Source organism: Glycine soja, chromosome 15 (assembly GCF_004193775.1).
Source record: "Glycine soja cultivar W05 chromosome 15, ASM419377v2, whole genome shotgun sequence".
Lineage (NCBI taxonomy): Eukaryota > Viridiplantae > Streptophyta > Magnoliopsida > Fabales > Fabaceae > Glycine > Glycine soja.
In genome coordinates, this window is record NC_041016.1 from 6,890,743 (window position 1) to 6,909,285 (window position 18,543).

Consider the following 18,543-nt stretch of genomic DNA (forward strand, 5'->3'; position numbering starts at 1 on the left):
TTGATAGTGCAAAAATAATTTATATTAATAGTAAAAAAAATATTGTCAACCGATTTTAAATTATCATATATCATTAAAAACTATTAACTTTTTCGATAAATACTTCCAAAGTTATATTTAAAGTGTTAATTATTTGATTGAATAATAATATAAAAAAACTTCACAAATAATATATAAATATATTTTTTCTATTTCATTTTAAATTATGGGCTTTTTACAAAGATGGTACATTTTGCTTTTAACATGACCAAGGTAATATATTTTTAAATAAAAAATTAACCTAGGATTAAAAGTTTATTGTGGTTTTATAGAATCAAACTACGTTTTTTATACTTTTACAACAGTTTAAAAATAACACCTTCTATTGACAATAATTAGTACAAATGATAACAATTTATATTTTTTAATCAAATAATTCAGAAACCAATTCCTCACTCTTGAGTTTACAAGTATCAGATTCTAATTACACAAAATCAAAATAGACTTTCACGAAATTGGCTTATCCTCTACAAGTAATTTCAAAAAATATATTACATTTGTAATTTTAAAGGTAAATATACATTTTTTTTGGTGATTTTTTTTTCATTTCTCACTATATTTTATAATTTTCTATTTAGTAAAAAATTATATAAATAAAATTTCTCCTAACTTCATAACTAGTTTTTAATTTCTATTCATGAGTGCAGGCATATTTACTTGGCATGCATATACTGTACGATCCGACTGTCATTCCCTTATTTATTTGTTTTCTTGCTATTACGACGTGGTTTGACACATTGATTTTTGGCACTGAAATAAATGTGATTCAGACTTTTTCCCCCTTGAATTTTTCTTTTGCTAAAATTGTGATTGACGTACAATTCCAGAGTTTGAATCGAAGACGATGACGTGGGTCACGGTTCAAGCAATATTTACCACATAATAATTAGGTAGCCAATATTGCAACGAAGACAACGTTTCTTCATGTTGATAAATCATTTTTCAGATATTTTCTTTAAATCATTGATTATTATTACGTTTATATATGATTGATAATTTTACTTGTTGGATATTTTGGGGGCAAATGTTGGCAAATAAATAATTCAGCATTAATTAGCAGTGATTCTATATATTTAGCTTATATAGATAATACATGGATGATACATTTGCTTAAATTTACATATTACTAACATTATTCTTATATTTGCAGTAAAAAAAAACATTATTCTTATATTTAAACGGACGTTTTAATAAGTATCAGAATTCAAAAAGTTAATCTAATTAAAACACAAATTGATTCAAGTAATTATAGATTTATCTTCTTAAATAAGATTTTAGATTCGAGTTGTATGTAAAAACGTGATTCTTAGAAAAAATCCAAGCAAAAGCACTAGGTTAAGTTTTTTATTGAAGATTAGTCTTTAGTAAAATTAATGAATATTTTGTATCAATATCATATCATGATATTAAATAAAAAAATTAATAAATGAAACTTATTTTACAAAAGTTTAAAAAATGAACGAAATTTAAATTTGTTTTTCTTTTAATAAACGTGAACGAGTCATACAAAACTTCCATTCTCTATCAGTAACAATCTATTAATTTAAGTCATTCAAAGTGTCACAAAGGTATCCTAAGAGTGAAATTAGATTCTGAACTATGTGGAAAATAGGAATTGCGGATTGCTCTGGCTTTATAAAAAATATAATGTCATTATCCTTCCAATAAAAGACAAGTTCAATACTCTCCACAGCTTACACTAATTTTGTGAATCTCTAATATAGAAAGTGCAGAAAAAGACCCATCAACGAACGCCTAAAAATCATTGGAATAATTCTTTGGCATTATCCATTTGGACTATTCCTTCCCTCTTCACAGCAATTAAAACACATGCATAACACGATAGCAGCAAATTAAGACGCTATATAGATAGAAAGAGAGGAAGTTTCGTGCGGGAAAAAGTGTACTAATGGCTCGGGCTACTTGGTATTATTGGGAAGGTAGATTGGAAAGTAGTGTAAAAGTCATTTTAAAAAGTTAGGGAAGAAAATGATTGTGACACATTACACATATATAAAGTCATTAGAGTCAATGGATTTGGCTTTCGGGCCTTTACATTGTGATATGGTTTATATACTTTCAATGGCCAGTGATAGTCCACCACATTGTTTCATTTTGTCATACTTGGAGTTGGAGGCTTGTATTTGTCTCGTGTAGGGGCAGGGGTGACTCTTTCTAGTTATTTGTTACCTTGCATGTTAGACATGGACTCTTAGGAATCAAGTCATCATTCTTTTTTGATGTTGAATTCAAGCATATTTAGAGGAAATATATACGTTATATATTTTGATATTGTAATACTACTATCTTATTACTAGATCATTAGAAGATAACTAAAACTTAAATTTAAATTTACCTCGCAGAAAAGATTGCCAGCCAGCCTCTATATTTTTTGTCTTTATACTCCTACGTACTATAAATCTAAATTAATATTGGGAATGAACTTAACCCAACCGTTGGCTTATTTTTAAAAATGTTTGTGACAAACATGCATTCTAATGTTGTTTTCATGGTTAATATTATTTGCTTAGAGTTTAGATAATGATGGTTTAAGGTATGACTGCCTACTTCAGTTTTTGAGTGAGTATTAATTCTTCTTTCAACATCAAATAAATATTCTCAAAAGATAATTATAATTAATATGTGATATAAATGAGAGATTCATTAAATGATTTAGCAACCTCATTAAATGTAAGTAATTTTTCCGAATATAAGTGATAAAAATTTCTTTATTTTTTTCTCAAATATAAACAAATCTCAATTATATATTTATTTAGATTAACTTTAAAATAATCTTTATTTATTAAGTTCAATAACTTTTTTATATTTGATATCAAGTTGCAGTGAATGATAATTTAGGAAGAATTTATTATTTTTAATTGGAAATGGTATGATGTAATGAATTTAATTGACTATTTTTCTTAATAAGTGTAAAGTATGTCTTTTTTTTTGTTGATAATCAAGATCGAAGGAAGTATATATATAATAAAGGTATAACTCATGCAGAAATATCATGTTATATGTTAGGGGTGTTCGCAAATAGGATTAAATTGATTTTTAAATTCAAATTAGGAATTTGATCCAATCCAATAAAAAAAATTGATTTTTCAATTTTTGATATGTTTTGTTTTTTTAATTTATTTGGTTATTGATTTTTTGGATTGGTTTATGAACATCCATATTATTAGTTAGTTGGTCAATTGAATATAAATAACTTTTAATACACTATTGTAAAGACATGTAACTCTCTTGTATAATCATCTTTATTAATCAATAAAATGAAGTGTTTCTATGTCACTCCTTTTCATGTTCTTTGAGTTTTTATGATGTGTGGTATTACAAAACAAAAGTACTAAGCAACAATGCTATTACTCAATCATTTTGCTTATTCTATTTTCTAATTCATATAACACAATTCTTTGTGGTTTTGTACCCTTCCTAGCTTTCCGCCAACCGATTAGGCCTTAAGACTCGTCATGCTCACACACTTAAGATTGGAGGATTATGTATCCTTCCAAACCGGCCAGTGACTTCTACCTTTAATTCCATTATCTATTGGATGTCGATCATTGTCACTCCAATTAGTGTTACACCATTTGTGTAACCTCCCACTTCCCTTTGAAGTCGTAATGATTATCCAGGGGTATATTGTTACATGATGCCCATGGGAGAGTTAAAGGCGAGGATAATTGTTACTAGGCATTAGGGGGAGACCTGTGAATAAGAACCCCTAAGAGAAAGTTGAGAACGCATATTACATGTGTCTTAGTTGAATCGTTATGGACTAGGCATGCTAAACCCTAGATTCAATCTAGTTACAGGAACACATGTTCAATTTGTCTCCATTTAAAGTTATTCAAGAACATCTTGATGCATTGCAATACAAACACAAGTAGGTTAACTATTGAAAAAGATAAAGACCACATAACAAAGATGACTGATGGAAAACCTAGTGGAAGGTTGAGCTTAGAAAGCAAAAACTAAATGGGATGATTGTCACAAGCATTTGTATTTACATCTCATTGCCATTTGTTTCAATTTCAAATGATTTAAATGAACCATTGTTTTAGTGAGTAAAATTGTTTTTTAAGTTGTTAATGGTGATTTTAACGATCACCAACAACTCGAAGAAGATTGGTAGAAGTTGTGGTACTTGAATCAGTCAATTGGCAGAACTTAGTTTCTATTACACTTTTATAAATACATGTAGGTGCCTCTAAAATATCAAATAAATACATGTTGGTATCTACTAAAATATTAGATAAATTCTTAGATATACAGACATCTGGGATCCTCTACAACTCATTTACGTTCATATGATTAGGTATCAAATCCTTCACAACATAAAGAATAATTCTTCGAAAATGCTTTTGTTATTTTTTGTATATAAGAATATTTTTTTGTTTTGAATTAGAGATTATAAGTGTTTTTTAAGTCACTGAAGGTTAATTCCGCTTGAAATACATATAATTAGTGCTGATTTAAAGAATTTTTACGCAAAATGAGAATCAATGAGGAGTAAATGTCCAATTTATTAAAAATCTATATTGGATTTTACGTGATTAACCCGAGACCCAGTGGTGAATAACATTTCAATTTCGTAACATGGCCATAAATGCAAAAAGCCTATAAAGATAGCGCATATCTTATTCAGTTGGCAATTTGCCAGGCTGGCAGCAAGAATTTCAAACGGGCCGCAGCAAGCCCAAGTAGCCGTAATTCCAGATCTCATTAATCATTAATTATTATCAGATATTTTACACATCTAATATAATTTTTTAGGGTAATCTAATCTAATCTCATTAAATCATATCAGACCTAGATATTTGGACTCTCATTCATCATATCACAATCACAACAATAACTATATTTTCGCCCTTAAATAAATAAACGTGAAGTAGAGCCCAAGAAATAAAACAAAAAAAGCCGTATCTATAAAAAAATAAAAACAAAAAGTCAAGATGACGCGTCGATAAGTAAAAACCCTAGAAACCACACTGATACTCTCACACACATTGTGGCTTTGGCAGCGCAACTCGTCTTCGTTCCTTAGACTCGGCTCGATCTGCGAGAGGGGCTTCCTAGCCCTCCCTCTCTCTCTCTGCTGCAATTCAGGTTCGTTCGTTTCCAAACCCTAACTCGATTTTAATGCTGAAATTCCACGCTTTGCTTTGTGTTGTTTTTGCGGCGAAGTCTTTTGCTCTCTGTGTTGATTTGAAGAGCCGGATAGTATGTTTCGTGTTTCGCAGCTCGTTATATTTGTATGATAACTGTTCGATGTGAATGGCGTCGGTTATTATTCGCGTTGGGATTTCTTTGTTGGTTTTCTCTTCTCTTTTTGGTGAATTACAGTAGTCTGGGTGCAATTCTATTAAATTCTGGTTTTGGGGGAATGTTTAATTTACCGTGACAGTTTTTTCACTTTCAATATCGTATAGTGTGCATGATCTATTTGTATTTGTAGTTTATCAATTAACAGACTTTAATTTCAATGGTAAGGAATTTTTATCTTATATTTGTATGCAGTGTTTTTTTTTCCTGATGGTATCGAAATACGTATGTTATTTGTGCTGAGATTGCAGGCAACTTTTATTTATTTATTTTTGTTGTGGTATCCAGGTGATTTGTCTTCACATGGAAACATTGCTTGCTTGAGGGACTCCTTTGTCTCAAAGGAGTTGGAGTTTTCTGGGTTTTTGTGGGATTGGAGATTTAGAGAGTGCCCCTGCACTCCCTGTTTTATTTCATCACCATGATTGCCACTGAAACTATAGTGCCGAGTACAAAATTGAAGATCAAGTTTTCAACCAAAAGAATGGAGGTTGAGTCTGGGCCAAAATATGAATTTGGACAGAAAGTGTCTCACACTGACGAAAACAGGAGCTTTAATTTGAATGGAAAATCCTCTGCACTGAATTCCAACAAGAGGGGACCACCCACAAGTATTGAGGGCCAAAAGGAGAAAAGGCAGAGGATTGATCGGAAAGGGTCGATGCAGTGTGCTACAATACTTAAGAGTCTAATGTCTCACACATATAGTTGGGTGTTTAGTAAGCCAGTGGACCCTATAGCGTTGAGTATTCCAGATTATTTTACAATCATATCTCATCCAATGGATTTGGGCACAATTAAATCTAAGCTGGAGAAAAATATTTATTCTGGCACTGAGGAGTTTGCAGCTGATGTCAGACTGACCTTCTCAAATGCTATGAAATATAATCCTCCCAGTAATGATGTTCATTTGATGGCAAAGGAACTCAGCAAAATATTTGACAGAAAATGGAAAGACTTAGGTAGGAAATGGAAGTGTGAAGATGAGCATGATAAAAGCGAATCTGAAACAATTAAGGAAACTGGGAGAAAAAGTCTTGACATGCTGTCCCGGCATAGAGATTCCTTGCCCAAAAAGACACAAGTATCTGAACACAAAGGAATGCCCAAGATTAGATCATTGGCAACAAAAGATGCTAGAGTAAGTGTTGTTGTATGTGAGGGAGAAAAGTCTTATTGTAATACTAAAGAATACAATATAATTACTGGAATTGATGAAATAAAATTGGTATCTACCTACTTTCTTCTCTGTTGCACCATAGTATGGCCACATGTTTATTTTGTTTTCTGGTGTATTTTTTAAAAAAATGTCATTATATTGGCAATGTTTCACTTGTAGGTGGAGCCATCTAAATTATCACAGATTCCTTGCAAGTTGATTGAGAAAGACATGCACAAAGGTATGAATGCATTAAGAGTACTGTGCAGGTTTTTGGCTCTTAAAGGAGCTAATAACTGTGTATTCTATAGGCAGCAAAGGTAATCATGATGTGGAACAGCCTGCTGGCTCTCTAAAGGCATGTTCTTCAGTATGCTTTGTCACATCCAAGTGTAGAATTTGTGGGGATACCACATGCCATTGTGTAATTCCTAGCAATTCAATACAGGTGTCATCAGGTAGTTAGACAATCTTATGGTTGCTTGTCTGATGTGCCATTTGTTTCTTTATTGACTTGTATCTGTGCCCTGATTTAGATATATCATCTGAAGGATCTGAAGGAGGGGATGTAATTACACGTGGTGCTGATTCTTTGAGACAGGTATTAACCATAGTATTATCAAATGTCACTAGCCAAATTAGCTGTAGCCTACAAATCTAAGAAACTATATGTCTACTTCCAGAATTGCCCGACTAAATGTACTTCACCTATTGAGAAGAAATCTGATCCTGATTCTGATGGTGAGAAGAGTTTAGACTTGTGATGATAAGTTTTGTTCTACCTCTGGCTCTCATGCTGATTTTGTATATTTGATGTTGATATTATGCAAAGGGGCTGTAAGTTCTTTGGACAGTGAACATGTTTGTCCTAGTTCTCAGCATGTAACTCCTACTACTGATGCCTCTTCTGGGGAAGGTCAGCTTCTCTCTGCCTATTATGCTTCAGTTAGCTGCTGGTACCTCTTGTATGTGGATTTTAATGACTTTAATTTCTATGTTGTTTGTTGTTTTAGTATGGAGCACACCTGTTTTGCCTGTCCAGCTTTCTCCTAAAAAGGCTCTTCGTGCTGCTATGCTTAAAAGCCGCTTTGCAGATACCATTTTGAAAGCACAGCAAAAGACCCTTCTTGATCATGTAAGCCTTATTTGAAGGGTGTCTTGATTTGCATTAAGGGTACTTTTGAATGCATTGTGGTTTCCTAATTATCATTGCTCTGTTTATTAGGGTGATAAAGGTAATCCTCAAAAAATGCAGCAGGAAAAGGAGAGGTTGGAAAGGATTCAGCGTGAAGGTGAATATAGTATATTAGTATTTATTACTTGGGACTTTGTAGAAACTCTTTGGTAGAAGCATATTTATGTACTTGTTTTGAATTTTGAATGCTCATCAGTAACTTTATTTGTCTCTGTTCTGTTTTCCGAATGTTCTCTATGTGTAACTTATTAATTTCTAAATACAAAGGTGCTTTGTGTAATTTATTGATTGGCAACCCTTGTTCATGATATGCTGCTTGCTTTACAGAAAGAGCTAGGATCGAAGCCCAAATTAAAATTGCTGAAGCTGCTGCTAGAATGAGGGCCGAGGAAGAGTCAAGGCAGCGGAGAGAAAAGGAAAGAGAAGCTGCTCGAGCAGCTATAGAAAAGGTTTGATTCCTAAGTCATGTGTTTTCTGTAACTTTTTGTATAGTTATTAAAATGAGTTTTTAATTTGATGTCTTTTGTAGATGAAAAGAACCGTTGATATAGAACATAATGTGGAGATTATTAAAGAACTTGAAAGTTTGAGTGGATGCACGCTATCTTATAAAGCCGTGGGCTGTAGAAATGGCTACAAAGTTGCATTGGAGACATTGGATAAACCTCAGTTTGAGAACCCATTGGAGCGGCTTGGTTTATTTATCAAGGAAGACTTTACCGCAGATGAAGATGAGGAGGTTTTGAACGGAGGCTTTGAAGAAGGGGAAATTTTTAACTGAATACACCTTCATGCAGTTCTGCCAGCGCTAACTGTTTATATCCTTTTAGACAGGGAAACAGACAATTATTGTAAATGCACATATTGTTTGGAATCTAGTCTTTTGACTATATCTGCCTTAATTACCTCTTGTCTGGGAATTAGGTAACTACACGCTTGCAATTTTGTTTTACAATATTATAGCATTCCTTCGAGCAAACGTAGAAAACTCTTTAATAGACGTGATGTGTCTTTGTCTCGATGTAAATAGGTTAAGATAAATGTCTCAAAAAACAGGAATTTTTTTTATTTAGTTACCAAAATATTTTGTTTATACCACATGTTAGTGTTACTTGAGTAGGTACAAGCGAGTGCTTCGAGCAGTGAACTATTGTAGGGAGAGTTCAGAAAGAGAATCAACGTTAGAGGTTCCGTGTACTTTTAACTTGTATTTATTTATTTGTATATTATAGACATGCCACATGTGGTGGAACATACAAACTCCTACATGGATTAAAATTAGTGATAATTTATATATTTTATGACTACATGCTTCACACATAAGATAGAACTTGACTTTAGTATGGAGAGGGAGAAGCCTGTGAAATATCATGATTGACACAAATGTTCACCTTCAAATGGAAAACAATAAACATCTTTTCGATCTCATTTGCGTATAAGAATAAGAAACTTATGATCGAGGACTCTCTATATCCAATTCAGTCAATAGCCTTATGAGAGTATGGCATGGCAGTCCAGATGAAACTGATGTCCAGCGCAAGGCATACATCGTGTACGCGTTCACATGCAATAAATTATCATAACATCCCTATCTTGGTCCCCTTTTTTCTAGTGTACTACTTGATACAAAAATTATGATTTGACAAAGATTTCAGTAACTGATGTGGCAGTGTTGGCAACAAATTATGATGACTTTTTTTATTATCGAGAGGCGGTCAGTTATCAAGTGCTATGTTTTTTTGGTACTCCAGTCTTTGTACACGAGAGGTGGCTGTGTTAGCTTGTTTAATTTGACTCAGCAACTTTGCCATGATCACAACCCGGTACTTTGCAGTCATTGGATTTAACGGTGAAATATTGGATTAGCAATATCAGATGATACGACGAAAGTTTTTTTTTTCAATCGAATGGTAGAAGCAATTAGCTAAATCACTCTATATTATTGATGAAACATCTCAGTATGAAATATTCTCCGTCCACATCGAATATGAAAGTACTAATAAGATGAGGTCAAAAGGGCTAAGAAGCTCAGCTACATGTAGGAGAGGAAAGACCAGGCATCAAAATGCGACTTCATTCAAGGAATGTACTGCATTCCTTCATTTGCTTCCAGTTAAGAACGCTATAAACTTCATACAACGTATTTATTTTTAGCACCTCTGTCAAGCTTCTTTGCATCCTCCTGAAGATATATAGCAACACACAAAAACAAACCAAAAGTTAGCCCGACTCAAGATAAACCATTATTATACAAATGCATAAGCACACAGATAGTAATTCTGCTCACATGAAATATAAAGCCAATTGTGTCATTGTAATCAAGAAACTCCTTCCACTGCTTTCCAATGCTCACCTGCGAGAAGAATAGTTTAGATATTCCTCATGTTGATCACCCAAACACATCTTTAGAGTACAACTACAGCAAGATTTATCATGAGTTGAGTACAAAATATAACATATAATGGAGTTGTCTTAATGTTATTATTCAGTGTAACCACAGAAAGACAATTTTGGCAGGTTTAAGAGCAAACTAGATGGGGTATGCCTAGTACACATTCCTCAATATTTCTCACAACATTATTGAAGAGGCTAGATAAATCTCCCTCACTCCCTCCCACCTGCAGCACAATAGTAAACAAAGGGAAAAAAAGAAACAAACCAAAACTAACTGAATAAATAGGAATGTTACCTGAGCAGCTTCATTTGAAGCGTTCTTAGTCCAAATAGCAATTTTTTCCTGCCTACTTCTGACATTCACAACAGCTCCGCATATTTCATCTCCGTGATCAAACTGTTCTCCAATCATTGCCAACAACTTGAAGGGACAAAAAAGAGAAAAAAAATAGTATTATTAGCTTGATAGAATGAATTTAATCATATGCACTTGTGTAAATTTTTCTCACACAAACATCATATAGGATATGATAACTTTCCTACACAATCCAATTCACTAGTGGCCACAATTGCAGTTTCAGACACTAAAAAAACGGATCAATTTTTAAAACCTTGCATTCATAAGTTAAACTAGACAAAGAAATGAGTATCTATATGCACTCACACAAACATCCTATAGGATTTATCATCTTACTAAATCTTCCAATTAACTAACAGAGTCCAACTTCCATGCCCTATTACTATAATTTTTTATACACTATCAACAAATTCAGACATGACTTTAAAAGTAATCATTAAAAATCAACAATATGTGACAACATTAGTGCATTCTAATTAAATTGATAAATAAAACTCCACAGATAATTGAATTCTTTTGCATCAAAAGCAGGTGTTAATGTAAAACGATACCGTATATAACCAACTGGTATCAGATTTTCCCCTTTGGAAGGTCATAGTCCACTTTCCCCCATTAGCGCAGATAGGATCCTCCCACTTGGGCTCAATCTTGTGCTTGAAGCAATGAAAGTCCGCCCCCACACCCAACTTGCTCGGGTGGTGAATGTTATTGTAAATGCTGAACAAATTTTAAAACAAAAAAACAAGGGTCAGAACTTCCAAGAATCAAGAAAGAAGCAATTAGGTTAAGACCCAGAAGAGGGAAAATTGGGGGAAAAGGAAGGGAAAAGATCGAAGCTTGACCTCCAAAACTCTTCGACGGTGGCGAAAGTGTAGATGGGTCGGATGGAGCTGCCCCATGCGGCTTGTTTGGACTTGGCGGAAGGGTTGTCGAACCAGAAGGTCCAGGAATTCTCGAGAGGGTGGGGGTTGCGGACGAGGGCGGACGGAGGCTTTGATGTGGCGGAGGCGCCGTCGTCACCGTCGTCGAGGATCTCCCCCTCTTCGAGATCTTCGTCGTCGTTGTTGTCGTTGGCGACCCTGCTAGGGTTTTGGTCCTCCGTGATGGCTGATTTTTGGGCATCTTCCACAACCATTGTTATGACTCTCTCACACTCACAAACGCTTTTTTTCTTCCTTTCTCAGCTCTGTGTTTTATGAGATGCAAATAGTATAGACGCGTTGGTTAGTATTTCACTGATACGGCGTTTTTAAACACAAACAAACAAATAAGAGAGAAGAAAAGACACTCGTGGGCTGGGCTGTCACTCACAAGGATTGGGTTCAGGCCCATCTTTGTAATTGAGGTTGAGGGAATCACGAGAGTTGATATTTCTATAGCCACTTTTTGAAGAGTAGTGGGAATAGACAAAAGTGTCCCTCTACACATTTTTCTCACCCCTTCTCCTTCCCTCTTCCCCCGTTCTTCTCACCACCTCCTTCCCTTGCATTTTTATTTTCATTTTTTAATACATAATGAAAGTACGATTTTGTTGTATTTTGGATTAAGAATCACAATGAAATCGTAATTCCATTGACATTTTTTTTTGGAAAACACCATAATAGAATTATGATTTTGTTGTAGTTTTCATCCTAAAACACAACAAAATTATACTTTCGTTGTGTTATTTTGTTGTTTTGAAAAACAACACAACAAAAGTGCATTTTTATTGTGTTATCAGATGAATAACATAATGAAATCATACTTTTATTTCATTGATTAACAAAATAAAATTATGATTTTATTGTACAGTGGAGGAGAAAGTAAAATTCACAACAAAATCATAATTCTGTTGTGTTATCTGGGGATGATGAAAAATTAAACCATGTAGGGGGAGGGGGGGGGGGGGTGAAAAATACACAATGGAAACACAATTTCTTATGCACTTGTGCAATGGAAACATACTTTTGTGGTGTATTTTTTTCACCCCCAAATGAAAACATGAAAATATGATTCTATTGTGCAATTTTTCAGGATATAGTTTTGAAATATGAGCAAAATGCACTCACATAGGTTGTGTCATTAGTAAAAGTAATAGTGCTAATAGCAATACCAACCAGGAAATCACTAACACACACTTTCTGACCTACTTTAATATGGATTGGAATTTATAAGCAAAGTAAATTAGTCAATAATAAAAAATTTTAACAAAAATTGTCAGAGTACAGTATTGCTAGCATTTATGTTATAAAAAATTATTGTTAGCATTTCTAAGCTAATAATAGGGTTCTTTTAATTGATTACAAGCTAGTTTAAGCTTTATATATTAAGGTTTTAAATACATTTATTAAATATTTGATACATATGTTTAAACTGAATTTTTAAATGAAATATACTAAAAAACTTTTTAACAAAAGTGGTAAAATTTTAATTAAATAAATAAATTATACATATAATTTTATAGAATATAACAAATGAATTTATTCGAAACTTAACAATTAGATTTGTATGCAATCTTAATTTAAGTATAAGCACGTAGTTTAATATTTGTATTTATATTTAAATTGTGTAAACTATTTTGTTTTTAAAAGAAAGATGAAGAATGGCATTTTAATATATTTTATAGAATTGATTGAGTAAACAGAGAAAGTGTTAGTAAGAGTTTACTTTCCATTATTTTAGTTAAATCAACTAGAGATACACCTTAAATCAACCATAGTATAAAGCTCTTCACTCTAAATTAGTCAAAATCCTTTTTTTTTTAAGTTACAGTAAGACTCTTTCAAAAGAACAAATTATATTTTTATGGTATTATCTTCTAAACAAACTAACAAAGCCATCATCAATGACCGATCTCAGGATAGAAGCTAAAATCTCCGTTTTCTTACTTTCTCTATTTTATATCCTTAGATTTGTTTGGAATTCCCTTTTGCCCTTTCCGATGGAAGATTATAATGAAAGTTTCAATAGTAACATTCAAATTCATCCTTTAAAAGTTTTCATATCACCATGTTAATATTTTGAAATTTTTTATGACTAAATTAAAATTTCAAAATTACAAGTGAATACGCCTTATGTAACTACTTTAATTCTTCATAATGAAAAATGCTATAACATTTTACACTTTTTTTAAAAAAAAAAATTGATAGCAAATCTTTGAAGGATCTAAAGTCTAGAAGTGGTATTGTAATACAAATACAAAGTTTTTGAACCACAAGACACGAAGTTGGCCTACTCCTTACCAATTTACTTTCCATTTATCCAAAACATTAATTACTACTAAAGCAAAATCCAGCTACGCCTAGTAAAGGTTTGTTTTTAAACAATCCATGACCATAAAGAATATTTGAAGAATCAAGGATAGGTTTTCATCCGATTAGAAATGGGATAACCATAAAGCTGCTGCTTTAGCAGCAGACACATTTTGCCAGAAAATGTTACGACATATTATTAGCAACACACATCGAAGCATGCTAATTATACAAAATTTTTCGACAGCGTCTTAGTTTAAAGTGCTCATTAAGCAGGTACACTTAGACTCCGGGTATTGGATATTGAGTAGTAAGAGCTTCAACTTTCCTACGCAACTCTGATATCTTCTCTCCCAAAGGAAATTCAAAAGATGATACAAACTTCAAAAAATCTTGGAGCTTCGTTCCTGAGACCAAACTTTTGGCTTCAAGACATATTTGCACACCCTCATGAATGAAATCTGCAATTAGTGAAAACTCTTTCTCACCAAGTCCTCTTGTTGTCATTGCCGGTGTCCCAATTCGAATGCCTCCCGGAACTAGGGCACTCTTATCACCTTTTATAATTAGCACATGTCAGTAACAATGGGGCAAAAAATATCACGGTGAATAAGTATAAATGTCAAACTGAAGCACACAAACAGAAAAACAATAGGATCTCACTGCTAACCAAAAAAAAAAAACAATAGGATCTCACCAGGCACTGAATTTTTGTTGAGGGTTATGGAGGCCATGTCAAGAATTTTCTCCACCCGAGCACCATCAAGACCCTAAAGGATGTGGTGTTAATTAATATGAAACACATCCAAGGATCATACAAAATGAGGGGAAGAAAAGAGGGAAAATATTTTTTGTGACAAAAAAAAAGGAGCAATAAGCTTACAGATGGCCTTAGATCAACAAGAACCAGGTGATTGTCACTACCACCAGAAACTAGTTTATATCCGTGCTCAATTAACTGCTGAGCAAGAGCTTTACAGTTAGCAACCACCTGCAGGATGGTAGTTTAATGAGTGTAAGTAAGTGCCTTATGCCAGACTCTAACTAGCGCTACACATGGTTTAGTCTTTTTAAAAAAAATTGAACCAAATCGAATCACTTGAATGAACCAGTTCTGAAAACTGAACCAGTTTCAAACTGTTTTTAAACCAGTTGTTTCCAAATGTGGTTTTTCAAAATGTATCTTTGCCCACTTCAAGTTCAGTGATAAAGTAAACTAGCTTCAATACCCTCTGATTCAAGAGGGTCTCCTCATAAAATGTACACCATGTGCACAAATTAAGAAGCATTCACAATGCCTGTTAAACTCAAATTAGTTTCTAAAAGAATGTCAATACAAACTGTGCATTGGTTGCATTCATATACTATTTACTATCCCTACCTCCAATGATGAAAAAAGGGCTACTGGAATACCTGATTTTGGTAATTTTTAAATTCTGGAGACTGGGCATACTTCAAGCAAACTGCTAGTCCTCCAATTGTGTGGTTATGAGGACCTCCCTGGACAATTCTAACACTATCAAAATCACAAAAGTAGGAAGGTAAAGAAGACATATGCATATTAAATCCATGGGTGCATAGGATCCATGCACCTCAATTAGAATAGTTACAAGAGAACTAATAGAGGGGCATTCCCAATTTACCTGTAGACCGGGAAAAACAGCATTGTTAATGGCAGGCTCCAGATCAACCCCATGCACGGTATCTTTCTTGAAGAATATCATACCACCTCTTGGACCTCTTAAAGACTGGAAGAAAACAGACTAAGTCACGGGGGTGTTAAGTATAGCAAGCAAAAGTATTTACTTCAGAGTTTCAAGTAAATATAGCCTGAAGTTTGTAACAAATAAATCTGATTTCTCCTCTCTTTCACTCTGAATGCAAAAGTACAAAGTGTGACATATATCTCAAGGCAAACCTTGTGGGTTGTGGTGGTCACAATATCACAATACTCAAAGGGATTAGCAAGTACAGATGCAGCAACAAGCCCACTTATATGAGCCATATCCATCATAAGAAAAGCACCTACTTCATCTGCAATCTTTCCATGCGTATAAGATGTAATTAACTTTTTGCCAAGAATAAAACCATATAATGCAGAGACATATTAGATCAAGAGCAATTTATAATTCCAGAAAATGCATAAGTACAAAACATACTTTTCTCATGCGAGGGTAGTCAATGTCTCGAGGATAAGCACTAGCACCAGCAATAATGAGTTTTGGTCGAAAGAGAGTAGCAGTTTTCTCCAGCATATCATAATCAATAAGACCTATTGTGATTCGGATGTGGGTTAAAGAATAATTTATCTCACAAAGGAGCCAATATATTTGTAATAATTTTAAAGAGAAAACAAAAAACACCTGTTGATTCATCAAGTCAATAAGGCATAGGTTCAAAATAAATTGATGTGGCCAATACACGTTTTTTAGGTGTCATGAATCCATGAGACAAATGTCCTCCGTGAGGCAAGTCCAAACCCTGGTAACATTCCATTGTATATTAGAACAGTTGCAATAATGGGCTGCCAATTGGAATAGTCAAAATCAAGTGCGGCCAAAATAACTTAACATTATTCGGTCATGTGGTTTAAGAACAGCAGTGAATACTGCAAAATTAGCTGGGGAACCAGATAAAGTTTGAACATTAACACCCCACTTGTTTCCATCTACATGAAATGCAGCCAAAGCCCTTTGTTGACATAGGGTTTCAAGCTCATCAATGTACTCATTGCCACCATAGTACCTTACATGTACAATGAAATTTTAATTCTTTGAAAATGAATAAATCAAAAACATTTTTAATATGAAAAACATGTTTTCTAAATCTTGAAAAAATGAAAATGAAAAACATTTTCTTAAATCAAAGAGACCTTTACCTTCTACCCGGCAATCCTTCTGAGTACTTGTTTGTGAGACACGAACCAACTGCTTCCATCACTGCTCTGGATGTAAAATTCTCAGAAGCAATAAGCTCAAGACTTTTAAATTGCCGATCCTTTTCCTTGTCAATAATTGCACGAACCTCAGGATCAGCTTCACTCAAGCCATAGTCCAGGAAGCTACTTCCATCACCTAGTATTTGCAATTGCATGTGATTCCATGGACAAAATAGATCATTCTTAGTCATAAATTCAAATAACAGATAAAAATACTAAACAGCAAAACAGAAAAATCAATAACTCCAAAGCTACTTTGTTATTGCCAACCACAAATCAAATACATCATACACAGATGTTAATATTTTCATACGTATATTACTTGATGTTCACACCAAACTGAGTGCCATTTTTAAAACACTGCCAAATATCTACAATAAAGACAGAAGGAAGAACAAAGGACACAGAAGATAAAACACTCGCAATCACAGATAAAAAGAAAAGGAATCTATCTAGCTCGGAATCACCCTTAATCTTTCAAAAGGGGAAAAACATACTGGTCATTCACACAAGACAATTTCTAAAGCAGATGGCTGACGATTACAATTACCTCCAATTTCAGGCACAGAGAAAGACACAGATGATGGCTTCCCAGCGACCAAACTTGCTTCAACATGAGAAGCTTTGGATGGCTTAATATTGCAGAACCTCAACTGAGTTACAAAGCCGTTATTGCTGCCATACCCTTTTGCAGGGAAATTCAACCCTTTGGTCCAAATAGGTTGTTGTTGCAAAGAACTCATCATTGTACAAGCCTGCATCTTTGTCTTCAGAACTTACACGTCAGCGTCACAGCCCCGCCCTGCATAATAGCACAGTAAGAACAAAAAAGAGTGACAGATTGATATTAGTGCCAAATAAGAATTGAGAGAATAAATATGATAAAAACATGGATACATGTTGTTTTGAATAGATATTGGCACAGTACCAAATAAAGCTGAAACCAAAACCGGGAGAGAAGGTGAGGGAGAACAATTGCAAGGTGGCTCCTTGACTCAGACCAGTTCCTTGACTCAGACCAGTAAGGAGTTTTAATAATTTCAAAGTTTGAGATGACTGAGCTTAAAAGGCGGAAACAAAATAAAATAAACAAAAAAAATTATCTTTAAAATCTATACATTCTTTAAAGATAATTTTTTAAAAAATTATAAGAATGTATAGATTTTAAATTCTTAAAAAATCTATAATTTTTAAAATCTATACATTCTTTAAAAACTACCTATAGATTTTAAAAATTATCTATACATTCTTAAAAATCTATAATTTTTATAATTATTTTTTTCCTTTTTAATTAAAAATTCTATAGAATACAGAAACTGCATTTGATAAGTAATCAAACTCATAGAGGCAGGTTCATATTCAACCATGATGCAATTAAACGTGGTTTTGGTATGAATTGATGTGAATGACGAGAGAGAAACCTTGGAGAGGTCGATGTGCTTGTAGAGAGGCCAGTTAGAGGAACAGTCATGGTCTTCGCAACTGTGGTCGTGCAAGCACGCCATCTTCACTCACTCGCAACAACAACGCAAATCAAAATCACTCGATTCTCTTCGATTTGGTTTAACACACCAACACGGGTCTTTATGTATAGATTACAACATCTAAGGACATGTTTGATTTATTGTTAAAATTGTTGGGGTGTGTGTTTCAGTGTAATTCCACTGGACTTCTTTATGTTTATTTTATTTTTAATCTGTTGGATTTATATTGGAATGTGTACTACAGAGTATTTTCAACGGCAAACCAAATATATAATAAAGGAGAAATTTAATTACAACTTATAAGGAAATTTTGCATGGAGAACCATCACAGTTCACAGGTTTGTTTTAAGAAGAGATAATGGGTAAAACTAGAAACCTTGTTTAGTTTGTTTCATGTTTTCATTTAGTTATACGT

The 18,543-nt window shown here is 33.5% G+C and overlaps 2 protein-coding genes and 1 pseudogene across 3 annotated transcripts; 1 reads left to right on the top strand and 2 right to left on the bottom strand.

Annotated features, from left to right (window-relative positions):
- The first annotated feature begins 5,000 nt into the window (after nucleotides 1-5,000).
- Nucleotides 5,001-8,822, top strand: LOC114388746 (transcription factor GTE12-like). The gene is made up of 11 exons (XM_028349401.1): nucleotides 5,001-5,154; nucleotides 5,659-6,511; nucleotides 6,710-6,770; nucleotides 6,841-6,987; nucleotides 7,066-7,130; nucleotides 7,213-7,270; nucleotides 7,362-7,445; nucleotides 7,543-7,664; nucleotides 7,755-7,821; nucleotides 8,052-8,173; nucleotides 8,254-8,822. Exons 2-11 carry the CDS (start codon nucleotides 5,792-5,794, stop codon nucleotides 8,503-8,505), a joined length of 1,698 nt encoding a protein of 565 aa, XP_028205202.1. The 5' UTR covers nucleotides 5,001-5,154; nucleotides 5,659-5,791; the 3' UTR covers nucleotides 8,506-8,822.
- An 813-nt stretch (nucleotides 8,823-9,635) lies between these two features.
- Nucleotides 9,636-11,714, bottom strand: LOC114388748 (eukaryotic translation initiation factor 4E-1-like). Its single transcript, XM_028349402.1, has 5 exons — nucleotides 11,319-11,714; nucleotides 11,028-11,193; nucleotides 10,414-10,539; nucleotides 10,012-10,077; nucleotides 9,636-9,906 (listed from the first exon to the last, which is right to left on the bottom strand). The coding sequence occupies exons 1-5, from the start codon at nucleotides 11,609-11,611 to the stop codon at nucleotides 9,856-9,858; spliced, it is 702 nt and encodes a 233-aa protein (XP_028205203.1). The 5' UTR covers nucleotides 11,612-11,714; the 3' UTR covers nucleotides 9,636-9,855.
- A 2,086-nt stretch (nucleotides 11,715-13,800) lies between these two features.
- Nucleotides 13,801-17,660, bottom strand: LOC114387039 (annotated as a pseudogene). Its single transcript, XR_003661219.1, has 12 exons — nucleotides 17,573-17,660; nucleotides 17,195-17,446; nucleotides 16,585-16,780; nucleotides 16,277-16,451; nucleotides 16,070-16,187; nucleotides 15,866-15,978; nucleotides 15,625-15,747; nucleotides 15,350-15,454; nucleotides 15,120-15,206; nucleotides 14,590-14,697; nucleotides 14,404-14,476; nucleotides 13,801-14,263 (listed from the first exon to the last, which is right to left on the bottom strand). The product of XR_003661219.1 is annotated as a serine hydroxymethyltransferase 3, chloroplastic-like (transcript).
- Between the last annotated feature and the right edge of the window lie 883 nt (nucleotides 17,661-18,543).

Excerpts from the sequence above, each read along its gene's own strand:
- LOC114388746 (XM_028349401.1), top strand. The coding sequence starts at position 5,792 with ATGATTGCCACTGAAACTATAGTGCCGAGTACAAAATTGAAGATCAAG. Across the intron at positions 7,665-7,754 it reads AAAAGACCCTTCTTGATCAT|GGTGATAAAGGTAATCCTCA; the intron begins GTAAGCCTTATT and ends TCTGTTTATTAG. Across the intron at positions 8,174-8,253 it reads CTCGAGCAGCTATAGAAAAG|ATGAAAAGAACCGTTGATAT; the intron begins GTTTGATTCCTA and ends TGTCTTTTGTAG.
- LOC114388748 (XM_028349402.1), bottom strand. The coding sequence starts at position 11,611 with ATGGTTGTGGAAGATGCCCAAAAATCAGCCATCACGGAGGACCAAAAC. Across the intron at positions 10,540-11,027 it reads ATACCAGTTGGTTATATACG|TTGTTGGCAATGATTGGAGA; the intron begins GTATCGTTTTAC and ends TGTCCCTTCAAG. Across the intron at positions 10,078-10,413 it reads CTTCAAATGAAGCTGCTCAG|GTGAGCATTGGAAAGCAGTG; the intron begins GTAACATTCCTA and ends TTCTTCTCGCAG.